The 16,590-nt window shown below is 45.1% G+C and overlaps 1 protein-coding gene across 2 annotated transcripts in view; it reads left to right on the top strand.

Moving 5' to 3' along the window:
* The window catches only part of LOC122561370 (6-phosphofructo-2-kinase/fructose-2,6-bisphosphatase 4-like), a 178,037-nt gene that overhangs the window by 81,697 nt on the left and 79,750 nt on the right, over nucleotides 1-16,590 (top strand). For both annotated transcript variants that reach the window (XM_043713128.2, XM_043713130.2), the window contains exon 2: nucleotides 3,583-3,805. In XM_043713128.2, coding sequence (XP_043569063.1) covers nucleotides 3,790-3,805 — 16 coding nt within the window. In that variant the 5' untranslated portion in view covers nucleotides 3,583-3,789. The remainder of the gene's footprint in view (nucleotides 1-3,582; nucleotides 3,806-16,590) is intronic.

Below are 16,590 nucleotides of genomic sequence, written 5' to 3' on the forward strand. Positions count from 1 at the left end.
ATGATGGAGGGAAGGTCATTGGTGAAGCAGCTGAAGATGGTTGGCTCTAGGACACTAACCTGAGGAACTCCTTTAGAGATGTCCTGGAGCTGAGATGACTGACCTTCAACAACCACAACTCTTCCTATGTGTCAGGTTTGATTCCAACCAGTGGAGGGTCAGGCACCCTTACACATTGATTCCAGTTTTGCCAGGGCTCCTCGATGCCACACTCTGTCAAATGCAGTCTTGGGACAGTCGAGGGCTGTCACTCTCATCCACCTCTGGAATTCAGCTCTTTTGTCCATGTTTGGACCAAGGTCAGGAGCTGAGTGGTTAGGATTGTATTTGTGAGAGTTCAAAAGAATGAGGGCAGATAATTTGGAAACCTATAAACTTCTAACAGAACTAGACAAAGAAAACTTTTGTTTTCAAGAAGTTAAATATAACTCTTGTGGCTAAAGGGGTCAAGAGACATGGGGAGAGGATGGGGTTGGAGCAGTGAGTTCGATGATCAGCCTTGGTCATGGTGAATGGGAGAACAGGCTCCAGGGTTGAATGACCTTCTCCTGTTCCTGTTTTCTATATTTCTCTGCTCTTTACTCAAGAGAATGGGCAGAACCATAAACCTCTTTATTTATATAGCATTTATATTGTACCTTTCAAACCTCACAACGTCCCACTACATTTACAACCAATGAAGTCCATTTAAAATAAAAACAGAAGGTGCTAGAAATGTTCAGCTGCTCTGGCAGCTTCTGCAGAAAGAGAGAGAGACACCGTGTGAGATTTTCATCTTGAAAATGTTTCATTTATCAGATCGAGCGGAACCCCTTGTGCTGGTTAGCGTATGATGAGGCAGAGTGGTCAGAACAGCGGCTTCACTTAATGAAATATCTGGTTGGAGTCATACCTGGCACACAGGAAGATGGTCACGGTTATTGGAGATCAAATATTTTCAGCTCTTGAACATCTGCAGGAGATCCTCAGGGTAATGGCTGCAACCCCTGTTTTAAGCCATAGCCGTGCAAACAGTGCTCACAAGCGGTGTCCAGTTACCCGCTTTCTAATCATGCAACAATCTTTGCAATTCCTTGTTTTGAAACAATTCTTTTCTCATTTCAATCACAATTAAAAATACACAAAAATAAAAATATATCGTCTTTATATTCAACTGAAACTCTATCCTTCTGAAGGAGAGTCACTGGATGTGAAATATTAACTGTGTGCTTTCTCTCTACAAATGTTGCCAGACCTGTTGGGTTTTTTTCTAGCAACTTTTGTTTTTGTCTGCAGAAGTTTAGCTGAGTTTCTGGTTTAACAGTCCAGCATTAATACCACTAGACCATCATCTCTCCTGACAGATTGTGCACTGTGGAGGCATCCCAGTTGTCACAAAGTCAGCCCCTTTTTTTCTAAAAGCTGTTCCTTGGCTCAAGAAGACTGAGGGGCAATAAACCGGACCGGACTCTGACCAGACTGGTTTGGGACAGAGATGAAAAGGATTTTGAGAGGGCTATTGTTTATATGTAAACAGATGAGACTTCAGGCCAAAGCGGTCATGCTTTAGAAGTGGGAGAAAGTGAGGACTGCAGATGCTGGAGATCAGAGCTGAAAAATGTGTTGCTGGAAAAGCGCAGCAGGTCAGGCAGCATCCAGGGAGGAGAATCCACATTTCGGGCATAAGCCCTTCTTCAGGAATGAGGAAGGTGTGTCAAGCAGGAAGTGACCTGTATAAACAGAGGGGAGTGGTCAGCTCTTTAGCGAGCTGAGCTGAGCAGTATTAGTTCAGTTTTGAACTGGGAGCTGTGTGGAAGCTCTCTCTCCTTTCTGCTCTTCAACTTCAACCTATAAGCATTTATACTGGTTTTTAAAGGGAGTTGCATATTGGGACTGTTTTGTGTATTCTGAACAGCATAATTAAGCGTAGTTGGATAGGTGGAGTTCTGTAGGGGTTCTTTATTCTGTTCTTTGTGTTTCATTGTGTAATCTTGTGAATAACTTTTTTTTATGTTTTAAAATCTAGTAGTCAACCTAGCTATCTTACTCAGGGTAATTTTCACTGTATACTTACTGAAACAAATTGCAAAGTAATGGTCTAGGGCTGCCTGCTTAAGAATGTTTTGAGTGATCTGGCCGAGTCCATAACACAGTGCAATCAATGCACTCCCTGCCCGATGAAGATAGTGAAGATTTAATGCTCCCTATGATTGGTTTTACCTCTCCTTGGGTCAGACACCCTGATTGTCAATTACAATTTAATCTTTGACACCATCAGATGTGACTTAATTGCAGCATTTGAAGGAAATATTTCCCAAAAGCATGAAATTGTTGATTTCTTTTATTCACTTGTGGGATATGGGCATCTCTGGCTGGGCCAATATTTATTGCCCATCCATAGTTGCCCTTGAGAATGTGGTGGTGAACTGCCTTCTTACACTAAGCTGCAGTCTATTGCTGTAAGGAGGCTTATAAAGGGAGTTGCTGTACTTTAACCCGGCGACACCGAAGGAGCAGCAATATATTTCCATGTTGGGATGTGAGTGACTCGGAGGGGAACATGGTGTTCCCATGTATCTACTGCCCTTGTCCTTCTACATTGAAGCAGTCGTGGGTTTGGAAGATGCTGTCTGAGGATCTTTTGAAGTTCTGCGGTGCATCTTGTAGATGGCATAAACTACTGCTCCTGAATGTTGGGGGTGGAGGGATGGATGCTTGTGGATGTAGTGCCAATCAAGCGGCTGCTTTGTCCTGGATGGTGTCCAGGTTTTTGCACCCATTCAGGCAAGTGGAGAATATTCCATCACACTCCTGACTTGTGCCTTGTAGATGGTGGACGGACACTGGTGAGTCAGGAGATGAGTTACTTGCTGCAGTATTCCTTGTCTCTGACCTGCTCTTGTAGCCACTGTTTATGGGGTGAGTCTATTTGAGTTTCTGGTCAATGGTACTCTCCAGGGTGTTGGTAGAGGGAGAATTGTGATAGTAATACCATTGAATGTCAAGGGGCAGTGCAAAGAAGTTTAGCTACAAAAGTACCCAAATGAAGGAGCTAAGTTTTGTTGACAGTGTAGATGCTAGGATTGTTCTCTTGAGCAGAGAAGGTTAAGGAGGAAATTTGATAAAGATGCTGAAAATCATTAAGGGTTTTGAGGATGGACATAAGCAGAGACATTCAGTTGTTTAAAGGTTGGCAATGAGATGGCAGAGATTGAAAATAATTGGCAACAGACCTAGAGCTGGTTAGGTTTATACCAAAGGAATGTTGAATCATTATAACTTCTGGCTAGTCTATAGTAAGATTGCAGAGTATATGAATTGTGTGGCAAAAGGCTGTTGTAATCCACTTCATATCCAATCTCCAAAATCACTCACTTCATTCCAACCAGTAAGATACTTTACAGAGTAAAGAACAATACCATTTTCAGGAATCTAGCCATCTTTTTGAAGAAGTTATCTTTGTTTACTAGATCTTTAGAAACTTTCATTATTATTTGACAATTGTACAATTGTAGTAGCTGTGTTTCAATTGATGTCAAGGCTATTCAAATGGATTTCTTTCCATCATTCATGGTGGTTATCGGATTCTAATATTTCTTTCAGTTCACAAAACCGATCCCATGAATGCAGATGAGCAGGTTTGGATACAAACCCCGGGACAAGAACTTCTGTTGGTTGGAAGAAGTGATGAGGACTCAGCAAGGATTCAGGAATAGTCGGAGGAGGTTCTGTTATTTATTCCAGGAAGCTCTTTAAAACGCCTGTTATTCCCTTAGTCCTGTTACATGGAGCCTTGGTCTGAATTGAAAAATGATGACCAATAGAGGTAAGTGACCCAACCTTACTTAACTTGTCCATTGAAATGTCAACTTTCCTGTTCGATTTATTGGAGTTCACAACAACAAGACATTGCAGACAGATGCACACCTCGCCTCCCGCACACCTCACGTCCCACACCATTGCTGCCCTGCTCTGTGTTCAATGGATATAGGTGGTGAGGAGAGTGGAATTACACAGGGTTGGAGAAAGTAAGAAGACTGTGAAAATGACTGAAAAATGCTGGCTGTTTTGGGGAAGTAAGAGGTTTTCCTCTTTTCTGAAATATTATGAAGGAATTTTGCCAAAGTGGCAGACGGTAAGGAGTTGGCATGTACACAATGTTGGCCCATGAGTCTCAACAGCTTCCATGAACTTGGGGTTTCTGTCTGAGTAAACTATCATGGTAAAGTGTTAGACTGCTCCTTTAAAAAATGTTTCATCTAATAAATGTCTTCCCTTTCCAGTTTGGTTGAGTTGTGGAGTTCACTTTGCAAATACAGTAACTCAAGGACCCTCTTAACTGGAATTTGTTCTTACCATTATGAAGATTCTCCTCCATTCCTAGATGAATGGTATATTTGAATGGCACCTCCCATGTGATAGGTACTCCTACACAAACTCTTCATCAATTTCCCTCTTGAGTCTGAAGAGTATGGACCATACCTGCACTTTGGGAATTCTGAAACCTGTGGCTGTGTTAATATAAAGGTGGACTGAACCATTTAATCCTGGTCTGTCTCCCCCAGCCCCTCGGCAGCTATCTCCCTAGCTCTGTTACAAATCTGCAGCTTGATGGCTTGTGTAACAGGCCATTTTAGAGTGAGGCACTTGACTTTGAGTCTTGAAATGTCCTTCTTCACATGGCATATTGTCTGAGCTTAATCCTGCAATCTCCAAATACAAAGCTCACTATCCTGAAAATCTGAGCTGATCTCTCCCTTTCATCACTTCCTTAACTTGGCGACACTGAGGCTGACTATAACTTCATCAACCCTCTGCTAACCACTGCGGAAGGTAAGGGAAGGAACCAGTTAGTGACATCTGCTCACTAGTACTCTGATTACCTCCAATTAGTTCAGAATCTTGTTGAAACTGAGTCTTTAGCCATTTCAATTCCCTCCACATGATATCAAGAAATAGTTAGAAACACTGGATACTGCAAAAGGTATGGTCCTGACAATATTTCACTAATGATAGTGGAGACTTGTGCTCTAGAACTTCCTACTCCCCTAACTAAGCCATTCCAATATAGTTACAACACTGGCATCTACCCAACAATGTGGAAATGTTCAATATCCAGTCAGCTACCAGTCCCTGAGGCTAATAACATCTTGGTGCCCAATCACCAATGGTATTCTTAAATGTCTCCAGGTTAATTACTACTCTGTCTTTCCAGGCCAATTCCTGGAATTTTCTTTACTCATAGAATGTGGGTGTTGCTGGTTAGACCAACATTTATTGCCCATCCCTAATTGTCCAGAGAACAACTAAGAGTCAACCACATTTCTGCGAATCTGGAGTCCCATGTAGACCAGACCAAGTAAGGATGGCAGCATCCTTTCCTAAAGGACATTAGTGAATCAGATCTTTTCTAACAATTAACAAACAGTTTCATGATCATCATTAGAATCTTAATTCTAGATGTTTATTGAATTCAAATTCCACCATCTGCCAGGGTAAGATTCAAACTCAGGTTTCAGAATGTTTTGCTTGGTCTTGGGATTACCAGATTCTGGATTAGTGGTGCTGGAAGAGCACAGCAGTTCAGGCAGCATCCAAGGAGCTTCGAAATCGACGTTTCGGGCAAAAGCCCTTCATCTTGGGATTAACAGTCCAGCGAAAATACCACTACTTTCCCCTTAAGAATTGCAGTTCAAAGTTCAATTCTCAACTTCAATTCAGGTTGCAAACCATAGTGATAGTCTGACCACTTGTCTCAATGCATTGTCTTGTCATGTTATATTCATTATGGATAATGTATCATTGAACTTTCACAAGCAATCTGGCAATTATTAGATTAGATTAGATTCCCTACAGTGTGGAAACAGACCCTTCAGCCCCACAAGTCCACAACGACCCTCAGAAGAGTAACCCACCCATTTCCCTCTGACTAATGCACCTAACACTATGGGCAATTTAGCATGGCCAATTCACCTGACCTGCACATCTTTGGACTGTGGGAGGAAACCCACACAGACACGGGGAGAATATGCAAACTCCACACAGACCATCGCCCGCGGCTGGAATTGAACCTGGGACCCTGGTGCTGTGAGGCAGCAGTGCTAACCACTGAGCCACCGTGCCGCCCCAAATGTGTAACAAAATTTTCTGTTGCTTGATTCTTTTATAAATTTGTTTGGTCCACTTGTGTATTCCAGTTTGAAAACTCAAGAATTCACACAAAGGGGATCCAAAATATTCCTGAAATGCATGGATTGCAATAGAGTTAATATTTTGAGGTTGAATGTTCTTTCTCCATCTGTGAATGAAAGTCATTTCCAAAAAACAATTTCCTCTTGGTGTGGTTTTACTGATTTTCTGACCTCATTGACTTGAGAATAAATGACTTTAAAATGAATTGTTATGGGAAGGTTCTGCAGAGAGAGCGAGAGAGAGACATGTTTGTATTGCATAAGTAATTCAGAAGTTTGGACATTTGGAATTGCAGCACTGCACAGTCACTACAATTTCACTGAAACATGTTCTAACAATAATCAAAAACACTTTCAGCAATTTTTAAAACCCCATATGGACTAGCTTAGTTCTTTCATTTAAAATGTTTAAATAAATTGGGATGTGGGTGTCGTTGGCTAGGCCAGCATCAGATACGAGAGTGTGTTGCTGGAAAAGCACAGCCAGTCAGGCAGCATTTAAGGAGCAGGAGGATCGACGGTTCCAACATAAGCCCTTCATCACCAAAGAGGCTTGTGGGCTAAGGGATAAATGGGAGGGATTGTGGATCTGGGGCAGAAGGTAGTTGAGTGTGATAGGTAGATGAAGGTGAGGGTGAAGGTGATAGGTTGGAGAGGAGAGTGGAGCAGATAGATGGAGAGGAAGATGGGCAGGTCAAGAGGGCAGTGCTGAAACTGGTGAAATCCACATTGACACTGTATGGTTGGAGGGTCCTAAGACAGAAGATGAGGCATTCTTCCTCCAGGTGGTGGGTAGTAAAGGTTTGGTGATGGAGGAAGCCCAGGACTTGCATGTCTTTGTGGGAGGGGGAGCTAAAGTGTTCAGCCATGCGGCAGTGGGGTTGTTTCATTCGTGTGTCCCGGAGATGTTCTCTGATGCGATCCGCAGTTGGTGTCCTGTCTCCCCAATGTAGAGGAGACTGCATCGGGAGCAATGGAAACACTAGATGACGTGTGTGGATGTGCAGGTAAATCTCTGATGGATGTAGAAGGCTCCTTTGGGGCCTTGGATGTAGTCGAGGGAGATGTGGGTGCAGGTTTGCCCTTCTTGTGGTCAGAAGAAGGGAAGGTGCTGGGAGTGGAGGGTTGGTTTGGGTGGGGGGAAGGGGGGAGGAGAGGGTCATGGACTTGGCAAGAGAGTTGTGGAGGGAATGGTCTTTATGGAATGCAGGTAGGGGTGGGGAGGGAAAAATATCACTGGTGGTGGGGTCTGTTTGTTGGTGGTGGAAATGGTGGAGGATGATGCAATGTATCCAGAGGTCAGTGGGATGGAAGGTGAAGACCAGGAGGTCTGTCCTTATTGCAGTTAGAGGCGTCAGATTCAATGGTGGAGGTGCGGGATGTGGATGAGATGCTGGAGGGCATCATCAACCATGTGGGGGGGAAAGTTGTGGTCTTTGAAGGAGGAAGCCATCTGGTATGGGCTGTGGTGGAATTGGTCCTTCTGGGAGCAGATGGGGTTGAGGAGAGAGGTAGCATTTTTTACAGGAGGCAGGATGGGAGGTGGTGTAGTCCAGGTAGCTGTGCGAGTCGATTGGATTGTAGATGTCATTGTTGAGTAGGTCACTGTTGATGGAGATGGGGAGGTCCAGGAAAGGGAGGGAGGGGTCTAAGATAGTCCAGCATTTATCGCCTTTCCTTAGTTGCCTTTGAGAAGATGGGGGTGAGCCGTCTTGAACCGCTGCTGTCCATGTGATGTAGGTAGACCCACTTAGAGATGGAATTCCAGGTTTTTGACCCAGCAACAGTGGAGAGACAGTGATCTATTGCTAAGTCAGGATGGTGAGTGGCTTGGAGGGGAACTTGCAGGAGTTGGCATTCTTCTGTATGTGCTGCCCTTGTCCTTCTAGGTGGAAGTGGTCGTAGGGTTTGAAGGTACTATCTAAGATCTTTGGTGAATTACTGCAGTGCATCTTTTAGATGGTACACATTGCTGTTACTGAGCATAAGTGGTGGAGGGAGTGGATATTTGTGGATATGGTTTCAAACAATTGAGCTGCTTTGTCCTGGATGGTGTCAAACTTGAGTGTTATCAGAGCTCCCCTCATCCTGGCAATGGGGGAGTATTCCATCACACGCCTGACTTGTGCCTTATGGACAGACATGGGCAGTCAGGATCGAGAGTGTGGTGCTGGAAAAGCACAGCAGGTCAGGCAGCATCCAAGGAGCAGAAGAATCAACGTTTTGGGCAAAAGACCTTCATCAGTTTGATTCCTGAAATGTCGGTTCTCCTGCTCCTCTGATGCCGCCTGATCTGCTGTGCTTTTCCAGCACTACACTCTCAACTCTGATCTATAGCATCTGCAGTTCTCACTTTCTCCTTTTGGGAAGTCAGTAGATGAGTTCCTCACTAGAGGATTCCCAACTACTGACTTCACTTGTCACAGCGTGATGTCTCAATTGTGTTTGACTCTATGAGCCATTTCCTGCTAAGTATGTTGTTTTACAGTAATGTTGTCAATCTATCCAAAAGTTATACTTTGGGCCTGTAGTGGTCTCATGAGAATTGATCTTTAGAGGGTTAATCATAAAATTCCTACAGTGCTGAAAGTGGCTATTCGGCCCATCTAGTCTGCACTGAACCCCCTGAAGAAGGGCATGTGCCCGAAACGTCGAATCTTCTGTTCCCTGGATGCTGCCTGACCTGCTGTGCTGTTCCAGCAATAAAGTTTCAGCTTTGATCTCCAGCGTCTGCAGACCTCACTTTCTCCACTGAACCCCCAAACTGTACAGAACCCGCCACCCTATCCCTGTAACCCTGCATTTTCCATGGCTAATCCATCTAGCCTGCGTATGTTTGGGTTGTGCAAGGAAACCCACGCAGACATGCGGATGTGCAAACTCTGCACAGACATTCACTTGAGGGTGGAATTGAACATGGGTTTCTGGGCCTGTGAGGCAGCAGTGCTAACCACTGAGCTAGTTAATTTTGTTCAATGTAGTTATTATTAGATTAGATTACTCAGTGTGGAAGGCTCTTCGGCCCAACAAGTCCACATCGACCTGCCGAAGCGCAACCCACCCATACCCCTATATTTACCCCTTCGCCTAACACTACAGGCAATTTAGCATGGCCAATTTACCTGTCCTCCCTGTGGGAGGAAACCGGAGCACCCGGAGGAAACCCACGCAGACACGGGGAGAATGTGCAAACTCCACACAGTCAGTCACCTGAGGCGGGAATTGAACCCGGGTCTCTGGCGCTGTGAGGCAACAGTGCTAACCACTATGCCACCGTGCTGCCCATAATTGATGGAAATACTTATGGTCCGTTGTCTCGCTTTGTAGCAGCATGCTTGGAGCATGAGAAATCAGTTGATTATTGACAACAAAGAAATTACAGAAAAACTCAGGTCTGGCACCATCTGTGGAGAGAAATCAGAGTTAACGTTTTGGTTCCCTATTTCAGGCTGATGGTAACTGGGAAAATGTTGGTATTAGTGCAGAAGATGAGGAGGCGGGGATGATGAGGAATAAATGATCGGTGGAGATAGAACCCAAAGAGTGAGAAAAACAGTTGAACAGACAAAGGAGTAGATAAAGGCAGCATCCGAGGACAGGCAAAATCGACGTTTCGGGCAAAAGCCCTTGAAGGGCTTTTGCCCGAAACGTCGATGCTGCCTGAATTGCTGTGCTCTTCCAGCACCACTGATCCAGAATCTGGTTTCCAGCATCTGCAGTCATTGTTTTTACCTCGAAAGGAGTAGATAAAGGTCAGTCTGGGAGAATGAATAGATGCTAATGGGGCTATTAGTGAAAGACAATGGATTGTGTATGGTAGCAGCCCACGTGATGACAAGGCCTGATATGTGAGGTTGGGATAAGGATATGGGAGAAGGTACTCAGGCCCTAAAGTTGTTGAACTGTATTTTAAGTCCAGAAGGCTGTAGAGTTCCCAAACGGAAAATGAAGTGCTATTCTTCCAACTTGTACTAAGCTTCACTGGAGCACTGCAGTAAGCCCAAGACAGAGATATTGGCAGGGAACAGGGTGGTGTGTTGAAGCAGCTGGAAGCTCAGGGACGTTTTTGTGAATGGAACGAAGATGTTCTATGAAGCAGTCACCCAGTCTACACTTGGTTTCCCCGGTGTAGAGGAAACCACAGTGTGAGCAGTGAATACAGGAGACTAGATTGAGTGAAGTACAGTTGATCATTGCTTTGTTTTGATTGCTTTTTGCTGTGCATCTACTTTGACCTATGCCTTGAGGAGTTGAGAGGTGGGTTGGACTTTTCAGTTTTTCAGGAGAAAGTGAGGACTGCAGATGGACCAGTTCCAAAAACGTACAACCCAGATGGCCTCCTTCTTCAAGGACCGCAATTCCCCCCCCCCCCCCCCCCCCGACGTGGTCGACGATGCCCTCCACCGCATCTCTTCCACTTCCCGCTCCTCCGCCCTTGAGCCCCGCCCCTCCAACCGCCACCAGGACAGAACCCCACTGTTCCTCACCTACCACCCCACCAATCTCCATGTACAGCGCATCATCCGCCGTCATTTCCGCCACCTCCAAACGGACCCCACCACCAAGGATATATTTCCCTCCCCTCCCCTATCAGCATTCCGTAAAGACCATTCCCTCCGTGACTGCCTCGTCAGATCCACACCCCCCACCAACCCAACCTCCACTCCTGGCACCTTCCCCTGCAACCGCAGGAGGTGCAAGACTTGCGCCCACACCTCCCCCCTCACCTCCCTCCAAGGCCCCAAAGGAAACTTCCATATCCGCCACAGATTCACCTGCACCTCCACACACATCATCTATTGCATACTCTGCACCCGATGTGGCCTCCTCTATATTGGGGAGACAGGCCGGCTACTTGCGGAGCGTTTCAGAGAACACCTCTGGGACACCCGGACCAACCAACCCAACCACCCTATGGCTCAACATTTCAACTCCCCCTCCCACTCCACCAAGGATATGCAGGTCTTTGGACTCCTCCATCACCAGACCACAACAACACGACGGTTGGCGGAAGAGCGCCTCATCTTCCGCCTAGGAACCCTCCAACCACAAGGGATGAACTCGGATTTCACCAGTTTCCTCATTTCCCCTCCCCCCACCTTGTCTCAGTCAAATCCATCGAATTCGGCACCGCCTTCCTAACCTGCAATCTTCTCCCTGACCTCTCCGCCCCCACCCCAGTCTGACCTATCACCCTCACCTTGACCTCTTTCCACCTATCACATTTCCGATGCCCCTCCCCCAAGTCCCTCCTCCCTACCTTTTATCTTAGCCTGCTGGACAAACTTTCCTCATTCCTGAAGAAGGGCTTATGCCCGAAACGTCGATTCTCCTGTTCCCTGGATGCTGCCTGACCTGCTGCGCTTTTCCAGCAACACCTTTTCAGTTTTTCAGACAACTCTGCCACCCCAGTCCAACACCGGCATCTCCAAATCATGACTGCCATCTCCTGGCAGACAGAATAACCTGACTAGATATGATTCATGTCTGAGTTTTTTGCTTTCTTTACATTGTGTGGAAATTGAAAATAAGTTCCTCAACCAGATAGGAGTTTATTAAAATGCTCAGAATTGGACTTTTTAAAAACGTGGCTAACTTATTTCACCTCCATGTTGAAAACTGCAGGCTGTTTACTACAGTAACGATATAGGAGGAGGTTGCATTGTCTATACTTGCCCTGTAAAGGAACTCTGCCTTTTCCCTGTAATCCCACAAGTTTGCATCTTTCAGAAGATTAACTATTTTCCTTTTAAAGGCCTTGACTGCAGCCTCAGGGAGAACATTCCAGACCCTGACTGCATGGCGGGCTAAACAGTTATACCTTGAATTGCTGTTCCTCTCTTCACCTCGATCCACCCAGGAATGGAAGCAACTTGTCCCTATCCAGACCCTCCATCAAATCTCCCCTCAACCTTTACATCTGAGAGGAACATTCCCAGCTTCTTCAGTCTTCCCCCAGAATGGAACCTCTTCCTCTCTGAGGCTCTGGAATTGTCCCTGCACCAGGGGGGTTTCTGCAGGGGTGGGGAGATTCTACTGGATGTGTCTGGGGATGTATTTGGGGGGTGGAATTTAACCCTGATAAATGTGAGGTGAGCACTTTGGAAGAAGGAACAAGACAAGAGAGCACTCAATGAAAGGCAGGACATGAGAAAGCTCAAAGGAACAGATGGATCTTGTGCTGTTTGTCCACTGATCCCTGAAGGCAGCATATGAGTCACTTACCTTTATCAGTTATTGTATTGATTATAAAAAGGCAGATTATGTTGGAGCTGTCCAACATTTAGTTAGGCCACAGCTGGAGTACTGTGTGCAGTTCTGGTTTCTGTGGTATGGGAAGGATGTAATTGTACTGGAGGGATGCAGAGGAGATCCATGAGGATGTTATCTGCGATGGAGCAGTTTAACTATGAAGAGAGGCTGGATAAGCTCAGGTTGTTTTCTTTGGAGCAGAGAAGGTTGAGGGGGGGGCTAATAGAGGTGGATCAGGTTATGAGGGGCATGGACAGGTGGGATAGATAGATAGACAGCTGTTCCCCTTTGTTGAGAGGTCAATAAGGGATTTAATTTTAAAGTTTAATGTCAGGAGGTTTAGAGGTTAAGGAAAACACTGAAGTTCCATCTTGAATAGCTTCTAGATTGAAAGAAAAACTTACAACGTGACAAAGGTTAGTGTTAATACACAGGATTGTGCAAGTTTTAAAACCAGCAAAAATCGAGCAACAGCAAAGGGAGAAAATAATCTTTTGGGGGTAAACTTGCCAGATTGCGTTCCCTCATGGGAGACTAGAGGGCACAATCTCAGAACAAGGGGTCATACATTTAAGATGGAAATGAGAAGGACTTCCTTCTCTCAGAGGGTCTGTACGGTGACTCTGTGGTTAGCACTGCAGCCTCGCAATGTCAGGGTTCCGGGTTTGATTCCACCCTCCGGCAACTGTCTGTGTGGAGTTTGCACATTCTCCTCGTGTCTGCGTGAGTTTTCTCCGGGTGCTCCGGTTTCCTCCCACTGTCTAAAGATGTGCAAGTTAGATAGATTGGTCGTGCTAAATTGTCTCAGTGTCTAGGAATGTGTAGGCTAGGTGGGTTAGCCATGGTTAATGTAAGGTTACGGGGATAGGGAAGGGGGCTAAGTCTGGTGGGATGCTTTTTGGGATGGGTGGGGGTTCAGTGTGGACTCTATGCAATGTAATGATTCTATAGTTGTGAATCTGTAGAATTCTTTATCGCAGAGGGTTGTTGGAACTGGATCATTGAGCAAATTGAAGGCTGTAAGGGACTCAAAGGTAATGGGAAACAACAAGAACGTGGAGTCCAGGGTTATCAGATCATCTTTGGTGAAGCAAATTAAATGGCTGAATGAGGCAGCATGGTGGCTCGGTGGTTAGCACTGCTGCCTCACAGTGCCAGGGACCCAGGTTCAATTCCACCCTTGGCTCCCCATGTCTGCATGGGTTTCCTCTGGGTGCTCTAGTTTTATCATACAGTCTAAAGATGTGCAGGGTTTAAGTTCAAGGCAGACTAGAAATGAAGCAAAACGGAAGGATTACTTAGGACATATTACTAGAGATGATGGAAATCATGAGGATAAGAAAATTAACATTAAGGTGCTTTACCTGAATGCTTGTAATATTCGTAACAAAGTAGATGACTTAGAGTCATGGAGATGTACAGAATGGAAACAGACCCCAGGGAAAAGACTTGCCTATTTATCCTATCCATGCCCTTCATAATTTTGTAAACCTGTATAAGGTCACCCCTCAGCCTCCGCGCTCCAGGGAAAACAGCCACAGCCTGTTCAGCCTCTCCCTGTAACTCAAATCCTCCAACCCTGGCAACATTCTTGTAAATCTTTTCTGAACCCTTTCAAGTTTCACAACATCTTTCCGATAGGGGGGAGACCAGAATTGCATGCAATATTCCAACAGTGGCCTAACCAATGTCCTGTCCAGCAGCAGTATGACCTCCCAACTCCTGTACTCAATACTCTGACCAATAAAAGAAAGCATACCAAACACCTTCTTCACTATCCTATCTCCCTGCGACTCCACTTTCAAGGAGCTATGAACCTGCACTCCAAGGTCTCTTTGTTCAGCAACACTCCCTAGGACCTTACCATTAAGTGTATAGGTCCTGCTAAGATTTGCTTTCCCAAAATGCAGCACCCCACATTTATCTGAATTAAACTCCATCTGCCACTTCTGAGCCCATTCGCCCACCTGGTCAAGATCCTGTTGTAATCTGAGGTAATCCTCTTCTCTGTCCACTACACCTCCACTTTGAACAGCACAAATCATCGTGAATGATTATGATGTGGTAGGCATCACAGAGACATGGTTGCAAAGGCTTCAGGACTGGCAGTTAAGCATCCAAGGATTTACAACTTATCGAAAAGACAGGGAGGTGGATAGAGGAGGCAGGGTTTCCTTATTAGTTACGAATGAAATTAAATCTATGGCACTGAATGACACAGACTCCACATCATCTGACCCTGTGTGGGTGGAGTTGAGGAACCACATAGGTAAAAAAACCATAATGGGAGTTATGTACAGACCTCCCAGCAGTGGTCAGAACCAGGGGTGCACAATGTACCAGGAAATGGATGTAGGTTTGCTCACTGAGCTGGAAGGTTCATTTCCCAATGTTTCACTATGCTACATCTTCAGTGGGCCTCAGGTGAAACAATGCTGAAATTTCCTGCTTTCCATTTATATGTTTGAGTTTCTTTAGGTTGGTGATGTTATTTTTTGTGGTAATGTTATTTCCTGTGGTGAAGTCACTTCCTGTTCCTTTTCTCAGGGATGGTAGATGGGGTCTAACTTGATGCGTTTGTTGATAGAATTTCGTTTGGAATGCCGTGCTTCTAGGAATTCACATGCGTGTCTTTTTTGGCTTGCCCAGGAAATAGATAGGGCATGACAGGGCTCATGGGTGACTTCAATATGCAGGTGGACTGGGTGAATAATGTTGCCGTTGGATCCAAAGAAAAGGTATTCATGGAATGCTTACAGGATGGCTTTTTGGAACAGCTTGTGATGAAGCCCACAAGGGAGCACGCTATTCTGGACTTAGTGCTATGTGACGAGCCAGACTTTATAAAAGATTTTAAAGTAAGGGAACACTTGGGAGGCAGCGATCATAATATGACAGAGTTGAGTCTGCACTTTGAAACAGAGAAGGCAAAATCGGATATAATGGTGTTACAGTTAAATAAAGGTAATTACAGGGGCATGAGAGAGGAGCTGACAAAAATCGACTGGAAGCAGAGCCTAGTGGGGAAGACAGTAGAGCAACAATGGCAGGAGTTTCTGGGTGTAGTTGAAGTCACAGTACAGAGGTTCATCCCAAAGAAAAGAAAGATTATCCAGGTGTTGGGGGTGGGGGGTGGATTGGACAGCCATGGCTGACAAAAGAAGTCAGGAAATGTATCGTAGAAAAGGAGAGAACCTATAAAGTGGCCAAGAGTACTGGGAAATCAGAAGATTGGGAAGATGACAAAAACAAACAGAGGATAACAAAGAGAGAAATAAGGAAGGAGAGGATCAAATATGAAGGTAAGCTAGCCAGTAATATTAGACATGATAGTAGAAGTTTCTTTCAATACATAAGAAACAAACGAGAGACAAATATACAAATTGGGCCGCTCCAAAATGATGCAGGAAGGCTAGAGATGGGAGATAAGGAATTAGCTGAAGAATTTAATAAGTACTTTGTGTCAGTCTTCACAGTGGAAGACATGAGTAATATCCCAACAATTAAGGAGAATCAGGGGGCAGAGTTGAGTGTGGCAGCCATTACAAAACAGAAAGTGCTAGAAAAGCTAAAAGGTCTAAAAATTGATAAATATCCTGGCTCGGATGGGCTACATCCTAGAGTTCTGAGAGAGGTGGCTGAAGAAATAGCAAAGGCGCTGACTATGATCTGTCAACAATCACTGGAGTCAGGGAAAGTCCCAGATGATTGGAAAATCGCTGTTGTAGCCCCTTTGTTCAAGAAAGGATCAAGACAAAGGGTGGAAAATTATAGGCCGATTAGCCTAACCTCGGTTATGGTAAAATTTTAGAATCCATCGTTAAGGATGAGATTTCTAAATTCTTGGAAGTGCAGGGTCAGATTAGAAAAGTCAGCATGGATTTAGTAAGGGGAGGTCATGCCTGACAATAGACAATAGGTGCAGGAGTAGGCCATTCAGCCCTTTGAGCCTGCACCGCCATTCAATATAATCATGGCTGATCATTCCTAATCAGTATCCTGTTCCTGCCTTATCTCCATAACCCTTGATTCCACTATCTTTGAGAGCTCTATCCAACTCTTTCTTAAATGAATCCAGAGAGTGGGCCTCCACTGCCCTCCGGGGCAGAGCATTCCACACAGCCACCACTCTCTGGGTGAAGAAATTTCTCCTGAGCTCTGTCCTAAA

The sequence above is a fragment of the Chiloscyllium plagiosum genome, unplaced genomic scaffold (assembly GCF_037043375.1).
Source record: "Chiloscyllium plagiosum isolate Xiang-an unplaced genomic scaffold, Cpla_swu_hap1 HiC_scaffold_14, whole genome shotgun sequence".
NCBI classification, from domain to species: Eukaryota; Metazoa; Chordata; class Chondrichthyes; order Orectolobiformes; family Hemiscylliidae; genus Chiloscyllium; species Chiloscyllium plagiosum.